The sequence below is a fragment of the Homarus americanus genome, unplaced genomic scaffold, assembly GCF_018991925.1.
Source record: "Homarus americanus isolate GMGI-L3 unplaced genomic scaffold, GMGI_Hamer_2.0 scaffold10373, whole genome shotgun sequence".
Classification (NCBI taxonomy): Eukaryota; Metazoa; Arthropoda; class Malacostraca; order Decapoda; family Nephropidae; genus Homarus; species Homarus americanus.
Genome location: NW_024754652.1, coordinates 22501 through 31049, shown reverse-complemented (window position 1 = coordinate 31049; position 8549 = coordinate 22501). Strand labels below are relative to the sequence as shown.

At 36.0% G+C, this 8549-nt stretch overlaps 2 protein-coding genes across 3 annotated transcripts in view; one reads left to right on the top strand and one right to left on the bottom strand.

Annotated features, from left to right (window-relative positions):
• Window positions 1–782: 782 nt before the first annotated feature.
• On the bottom strand, window positions 783–3807 carry LOC121855892 (60S ribosomal protein L34-like). The gene is made up of 4 exons (XM_042351062.1): window positions 3742–3807; window positions 3521–3588; window positions 2279–2476; window positions 783–889 (listed from the first exon to the last, which is right to left on the bottom strand). Exons 2-4 carry the CDS (start codon window positions 3580–3582, stop codon window positions 805–807), a joined length of 345 nt encoding a protein of 114 aa, XP_042206996.1. The 5' UTR covers window positions 3583–3588; window positions 3742–3807; the 3' UTR covers window positions 783–804.
• Window positions 3808–4091: 284 nt separating this feature from the next.
• The window catches only part of LOC121855891 (alpha-ketoglutarate-dependent dioxygenase alkB homolog 4-like), a 10342-nt gene continuing 5884 nt past the window's right edge, over window positions 4092–8549 (top strand). Inside the window, exons 1-4 of one of the 2 annotated variants that reach the window (XM_042351059.1) lie at window positions 4092–4174; window positions 4489–4604; window positions 7491–7591; window positions 7993–8107. In XM_042351059.1, the coding sequence (XP_042206993.1) occupies window positions 4494–4604; window positions 7491–7591; window positions 7993–8107 (327 nt within the window). In that variant the 5' untranslated portion in view covers window positions 4092–4174; window positions 4489–4493. Of the gene's footprint in view, window positions 4175–4484; window positions 4605–7490; window positions 7592–7992; window positions 8108–8549 lie in introns of both variants that reach the window. The other variant, XM_042351061.1, reaches the window with a different exon arrangement.

The window sequence follows — 8549 nt, the reverse complement described above, 5'->3', positions numbered from 1 at the left end:
TCGCGGTACCCTGTGGGTTCAATTGACCGCGTTAAGCGGGGTACAACTGTACTGGTCTCCAGTACATCATCATACGTTGGTATGCCCGCTTGCCTTATCAGCAATAGCTAGAGATGGGGGTAAGGAGTCGTCCTTGTATAGCATACTACATCCCTCATAACGAGGAATCCATTAAGCTATATTAATGTATGTATCGATCTAAAACACACACTTTCATGCTCAAAGGTCGCAGATGTAGTACCAAACCATTCAGAAATAGGTCGAGCAATATTGCTCAGGAATTCTCGAATCACATCTACCCCATGGTTAAGGATACTGGGGGACTGTACAGTATACCACCACATCGATTCACACTTGAGGTAAACCCCCAAGTTGGACAAAATGAGGCTGTGCAGATTATGAGGAGCAGTTATGTATCCCAGGCAAGTGAATTAAGAAATTGCCTGCCCAGATATTTTCCTTTGCATTCAAATATAATATCAATCAATTCTTCGATCACCTGTCGGTCTAACTGCCTTTTACCCTCACCCAGTCAATTTCACGTTTTATTTTCAAATTGTAACACAATTACCTGAGCAGATACACACAGCACCTGATAAATTCCTGTCGGAGTATCTTCCTCAAAATATTTACATATCTGTTGGAAAAATAGATTTGAAAAATTACATGTCCAGCCCTATATCCAGGAAGTGCTCATCTTGCACAGCCTGGACAAGACCCGACTCTGTACTGTACTAACAAAGCATACTAGATCTTGATGGTTACAAAAACATCTGGTGATCTTTTTTCTTTATTCAATACATTTTACTTTGCCTTTGTTGCAGCTTTCTGGGCCTTCAAAACCTTTACCACAATCTTCTGCTCCTCGATCAGGAACGCTCGCACCACCCTGAAAAAAATAATAATAATGTTGGTTGAACGTGCAAGTTTTTAGAAATACAGTGCATATCACAGAAGTAGTTAAGGCTTAAATAGTACCTTTGAGAGCTAACCAGATATGATTATATTGATGTAGATAAAATTGGGCAGACATTGTTAAGTGCACAAAGTTTGCAGACTAATTTATTTAGATAATGAAACCTTTTGTACTGTCAAAATGCAAAGATTAATAGATTCCAACCCCCCCCCCCTCAAATAATTAGAATTAAAACAACAACATTTAGTCACTGATGTAAAGATTGTTAGGAACAAAATTTAACCAATTCTTTCAAGACCAATGTACAGGTATCCCTCAATATATACGAATAACAGAACAAAAAAGGGTTCGGCCCCCAAAGACAAAAATTCCCTAAAACCTTGAAATGGGTTCACGAGCAAGAAAAAAAACCCACTCGACTAATGATAAATAGTACACAACTCCTTTAATTCACTACCTAACACAATGATGAAAATGAGCTAAAACCGTCATGGAAAAGCTAAATCAAAGTTTAACACAGGCGCCATTTGTATAAAAGCTGGCTGTGTTATACATGGCCGCCCTCAAGGCACTACAACCCAGTCTGGCCAGGGATGCTCCCCCTCCTGATTCGTAGAATGGCTATCATATCCCGCTCACACACAAAGAAATGTTTATTCCTTATAATTTAGACACTATGATAGTTATTTTGTACCTTTATTTTATACATTATGTAAATAGAATTGTGTGTGCATGTTGCTGACTGAAAATAAGAGAAACCAAGTTCAGCTTTGCAAAAAATACAAATTGAATTTTAACCTTAACTTCCCCAAGCCCAACCAGCTCATTTAATACAAAGAAATATTCAGTCTCGAAAAAATTTTTGGGCACATTCTGATGTAGGATTGTGTGAATGTAAATTAATATTAAAGAAAATTAGAAGATTGTTTATATACATGAAATTACGTGTTGAAAAATAATCATAACTTCTACCTCAGTCTTGTAGGGAGAGGGCCAAGGGGATGTGACCTTCCCCTGCCGACTTCCAGGGATGCGTTTAGTTTAATTTTTTGCCGGGCCCCAAATTCGTATAAGCGGGGGGGAGCTTTAGTAGCCCGAAAAAGAGTGACAATTTACGAAATTTGTAAGCGAGAGATACCTGTACTCTCCTGACATTCTTTAGGTGCGATTTATCTTTAACTCTATGGCTGCAATTCACACATGTGCACAAATACGCTCAAGTGAAATTTTAAAGCATATCTGCATAATTCTTATCAAGGGGTTTAAAAATCTTGGTTAATATAAAACTTGCTGCTAACTGAAGCAGATTGATGGATGGAGTCTCATAAGAAACCAATACAAATCCATATAATTTAAACTTACCTCTCACGGACACACTTATGGCAGAGATTACCTCCATAAGCACGAGCCACTCTCTTAACACGCTTTGACAAGCGATGGAGCTCGTGAGGTCGGGCAACAACAATACCAGGTAGCCTCGTCTTGCAATCTCCACATGCTGGAGCCTTACCGGGTTTCTTCTTATAGTGATATACCAGGCGACCACCAGGAGTCTTCACACTACAAAGGAATATTCATTATGAAAGTCTTACAAAACCTTTATGACCACCTTGTAACAGAGGCTAAATAATTTTGTTACTAGAAAATTGGGTCTAGTGAACGATTCTTTTACCAAGTTTAATAAGAAAAAATCCTGTACATCTCAATGGGAAAGAGTAACAATTCATTTTATGCAACAATGAGAAACTGAAGACAAGTACTGTACTAAAATAGAATTGTCTTATGCATTTTTTCTTGCTATAAATGAATATGACTTTTACTTCCTTGGGAAATGCATACTTATGGAGATATTACTCATTTAACACAAGCAATGACAATCTAAAAAAAAAAGGGGGGGGATGGGGCAGAGCTTTGAAAACCCTACCTAACCGTTCAAACCAATATTACCAATTTTATGTAATGGCTACACAAAAACTTCAACAGTAAGACTGGTTTCACACACAATCAAACATGGTTACACTCTGTGGATGTAACCAAGATACAACACTGACGGATTTAAGTTTGCTGAAAATCTCTTCCTCCATCATCAGTTAAATTAGGTAAGTTTTTTTTATAGTACTGTACAGCATTAGGATATTCCTTGGTTAGGTTAGGTTAGGTTTTCAAACGTTTGGTGGACTTTTAACCCTGAAGTTCCCACGGCAATAGCTAATGGTCATATATTCGATTATAACAGGATAAAATATACAAGAAAAACATGTATTTTATTAATCAAATTGCCATTGTGCCATAATAAGAATCTTTACCTAATTCGGTACACTGTAATATTTTGTAACCCAGAAAAGATTGTACCCAGACCTAGACAGTTGTAGTCCTAAAAACACTAAAATATATATTGTGACAAAATTAAACAGGTTAGGAAGGAAGCATGTAGATGTAAGAATTATTTCACCTTTAAATAATAACTGTTGTATGAGGTAGGGAAATGTTTAAGGTCTCAACGTGTGATCGAGTTTATAAATATGAAACTTTACATATACTACACTTAGGTTATTATATATTACTCAAAAGATACAATACTTAAATAAAAAAATCCATACTTACATTTTCCTCCTGTTACTGGTGGTGTTGTAGGAGAGACGCCTACGATAAGTTAACCTCACCATTTTTATCTGGAAATCACAATTACCTTTTTATTATAACAGATTTAACCACTAAATACTTATTGGCAGTAATGGAGGAATACTTTACCACACATATATCAAACACAGTTAATGTTATAATCACGATGAACTAAGATAAAGTAACACATATTCTTCCCGTACATGGAGGCTTTAATGGTGGCCTGGGAAAGAGACCAGGCTGACCAACCTCACTAAACCTTAACTATTATACGGGGTAACATTTATTATTTTATTTCTACTTGTATCAATTAAATGCTATAACGAGTTGCAGGTAATTAAGACCGTATTTTCTTTATTTATCATGAATAATAATAAAATATCAACCTTTGTCTTTAGTTATGCTTATAATTTCTACATATTAATATTAATAATTTGTTAGTGAGTATTTAATTTATAAATTACACTTGACTGTATTCTTTCTTAATATATATATAGCATTTCAAAACTAACTGAAAATACTGATTTGTTTTAAAATATTGTAATTTAAGTCCATGTAAGAACCTTCTGGAGACGTCAACTTCAGTAACAATTCCTATTATTGATTCCCGTCAATGTTATTAATTTAGTACAATAGGTATTTTAATATTTGCTTAACACTAAAATTCAATGTTCTTGTCTCTATATAATCATTTTCACTATACCCATAAACATCGGGAAATATTGCTTCAGTTTTTTTTTATTATTCAGCTAATTGTAAATATATGGGTTGAAAACTATCATTATTCATTAACTTTTTAACTGAGAAAACTAACAGGTATCCTGGTTCATATATCACATGAACCTTTATAATATTTTATTAATTACTTGTATCTGCCTATAGGCCTATACCTGTGGACAACAATCTGGTGCTGGAGGGAGACTTAACAATTTATATCTTCCATGAGACAGAGGTCATGTATCACCCCCGTCCCTGTGGGTGTAAAGGGCAGAGGACCTGTCTGGTGTGTGAGGAGGATCATGAAGCTGTCAACACCTACAACAGTTGGGTTAATGAGGAACAGAGGGTAAATATATCATCCTGTGACCATTAGAGAACCCGGTCTGACTAATTACCCAAATGTAGCCGGAATGAAGTCAAATAATGGTCCTAGATGAATAAATCAGACTGCTAATCACTTCTCGACTAGTATTTGGTGTCACAAAGTCACAAAAAATTGGTAAACTTAATTTAATCTGAGTTGTGTTAGGTTAGGTTAGGTTAGATTTGAATAGAGTAGATTAGGTTAGGTTAGGTACATGCACTTGATCTATTAACTCAGATTAAAGTAAGTTTTCCAATTTTTTTGTGACTTTCTAACACCAAATACTAGTCGAGAAGTGATTGGCAGTCCGATTTATTCATCTAGGACCATTATTTGACTTCATTCCGGCTATATTTGGGTACATTTGGGTAATTAGTCGGACCCCTAGAACCACCTTGTCTGGTAGATAGATGGATATTATGTTGCAAACTCATCATACGAGTTCATATTAGTTCAGAATGTGCATTATACACTGTAGGTATACAGTGGCAGACAGTAATTCTATTCAGCACGATAAAATCAGAGAAAACTATACCACAGAACAAGTACTGTCAGTATTGGAAAAAACTAAAAAACCTAACCTGACCTAACCTAACCCACCTAACCTAACCCCACCCCACCCCAACCCTAGTGCATAAGAAACTTAGCTTAAGTAAGAGATATCGGAGGATAGAGTAATGTGACTTGACTGAGGAAGTGGCTGTTTCTTACCATAGTACCATGCAGATGAAACAAAAACACAGTGAGCCCTAGAAATGACAATGGCTGCTGCTTCATTGTCCAAAATGCGTTGAATAAGGCAGCAGCCAGCCAAAGTACAGTCTTGTTCAAGATTCTTCGAACACTGCTGGAGACAGCTGGCAACTCGAGGCCGTTTGTTTACTTTAGTACGCAGTATAATACAATGCAAAACAACAAAGCTCGACCATTAATTTAGCAACGGGGAACTAAGTAACCAATCACCGATGACCTTTTAAATTCTTTCATAATTTTTACTACGTACTATAGTAAACATAAGAACATAGGAACATAAGAAAATAAGGAGTCTGCAATAGGCCGGTTGGCCTGTGCATGGCAGCTCCTGTCGAGAGTTACTACCACTCTCTATCATCCATGAATCTATCCAGCCTCCTTTTGAAACTTTCCAGAGTTCCCGCACTTTCTACAAAGTTGCTAAGCTTGTTCCACTCGTCCACCACCCTATTTGTGAACCAGTTTCTTCCTATCTCCCTCCTAAACAAATGGCCTTGAGTTGCCAGCTGTCTCCAGAAGTCTTTGAAGAATCTTGAACAAGACTGTACATCTATCTCAAACAGACGCCATCTTCCAACTGGCCACAATTGCTGATTAGCACACGGGTATTACGTCAGATCAACACACGCTGATTGGCCAAATATTATACTTTACTTTTTTTTACTTTTACTCGAAAACTATAAATTTCCGACAAACATTATCGAATAAATTTTCTTTTCTTTTTTTCTCTCTCTGTATTCAGTTGCCTGGTTTTATTTTCTAAATCTTTACTGTTTAGTGTTCTCTTTTTATTATTTTGCCCCACATTTTTCCTCTACTGCCCACATTGAACCACCAATATTGTTGGTAATTGGGGAGGTCTTATCGGTTAAAATGCTCAAAAAGTATAAATTTGCGCTGGAAATGTAATAGAATACGTATATAATTTTTTTTTTTTTTCTTTCTCCCTGTATAAATAGAAATATTCAATTCTGTGTTCGACCTAAAACTTCTCTTTACCTCTATTTTTGTTAATACGTAGTTTCCATGCACAACAGAAATATGGCTAGGTATATTTACAGGTACACGACAACTGGCTCACGGTGAAGTAAATGCCAAATGCTGCCAGTCACAGTCAAAAATAGTTCTCTTGTTGTTTGCTGGTAATGGATGATTAGCTAATCAGAGCGCACTCACGGTAAAATAGCATTAGTAGGAACTTAGCCGGTCACGGCAAAATATCCTCTGCTCCCCCAAAATCAGTAATCCTGAAGCTGATGGCTAACACCAGAAGATGTTCAATTTTATTCAAATTTTCCACAGATGTTCTTTGGATGATAGTAAGTAATAAAAATGACACTGCACAGAACCTAATAGAACCTGACCTAACCAACCAAAGAACCCTACCTAATCTTACCTATTGAACAGAAAGTATTTACTGTACTTTGATATCTGGTACCAATAAAAGCAACTTTCTTGCAGTGGCATGACATAATTTTACTTTTTTTGTAAACGAGAGTACGCTCGGACCGAGTGCAGACGACAACACGCATTGATGCAACAGATTTTTCAGCTGAATATTTATGGTAAATAATTTCTTTGCATACAAAGGAGGGAGAGACATCATTTTAGTGTCTTATGATCAGTTTTACACTATCTTTTACTCCACAGTATCCTTCATCCTTCATTCCTTGCCCATTACAGGTGATTTATGGTCATTGATAGAGAAAAACTACAAAAAAAAATAAAATAAAAATGGATACTTATAATTAACTTAAACTAGTTGCTGTATCACTTTTATTATTTACTATCATCCAAACAACATCTTTGGAAAAACTTAATGAAATCGAGCAACTTCTTCTGGTGTTAGCCATCTACAACAGTTTTACCAAATTTCCTCCAACACACTAATCTACGGCCGGAAGATCTAAGCTATGATTCTGCCATGGCATCTTTCTTTATGTACGTCATTGGTTCCTTTCACACTTTTTTTTTTAATACCCTGTACTGTAGTGGAGATGATTAGTACTCGTATTTGTATATTTTGCTCTGAAACAGATACTGTATATCAACTGATCTTCTTTGTATGTTTTACAATACTGACATAAGTGACATGCATTATTTTTTACTGGCCAGGAGTGCTCCTATGTGTATTGCCCAATGTGTGACCTCGCCTGGCCAGGCTGGGAGACGGACAGCTGGAAAGTTCACCCACATCATCAGGGAGAACCCATCAGGTAAATTGTATGATCAGTTAATTTCTTTTCACCATTCCAGGAATAAATATTGTTAAAACTCAAAATAATGGCATAATACAGTATTCTGAACTGTAATACAGTATACTGTATATAGTTAGGGAAATTTAACTAGGTAATGTACTGGTACATTGTTATATTTGGTGTTGTCAGACACAAGGAAGTTATAACAGTGCCAGTATTGGAAATCTGTTTTGTACATTGCTACAGCTGAAACCAATTACTGTATAGGTTAGCCATCTCCTTTACAATCAACTTATTAGTCAACAATTTCCACACATAGTTGTAGTGTTGCAGAAGATGCATGACTACTTACACTGCTGTCATGTCCTGAGCTTCTCCAAGATGTTGTCACTGTTAATGTCACTTAATATTTTTTTTAGATTCCCTGGAACTAAAATTGTATTAGACTTCATATCTGAGGAAGAAGAAAGGGAACTTCTAACTCACATTGATGAAGTTCCGTGGGATCCTTCTCAGAGTGGTCGACGGAAACAGGTAGAAAGCTGTTTTGGTTTATAAGTAATAACAGATTTATGAACTTTGTAATGAAGTGGTACATAAGTTATCATAACACTTATCACATTATTTAATGAAAACAGTTATTAGAATTGAATAGGTTAATACTAAATAATTTTGTTTTCTTTACTTGTTTGCTCATAATCCTTGCTCATAATCCTTGCTCATAATTAACTTGTAGAATACTGTAATGGTGTATTATGCTCTTAACTGAACATCTGAATATCTTTTATTGAGGAACAATGTTATATGTAGCTAGAGTACTGTGTACTTTTTATCTTAGCTCCCACAGCCAGAATTATATGCTTATGTAATTGTTCTGCTTGTGTTTTTTAATTGGGGTTCTCTCTTTGTTGGTCTCCAAGTACTGTACTGTAATATCATGTGAACCACTTTGCTAATTTCTGTGCCCGTAAGCTTT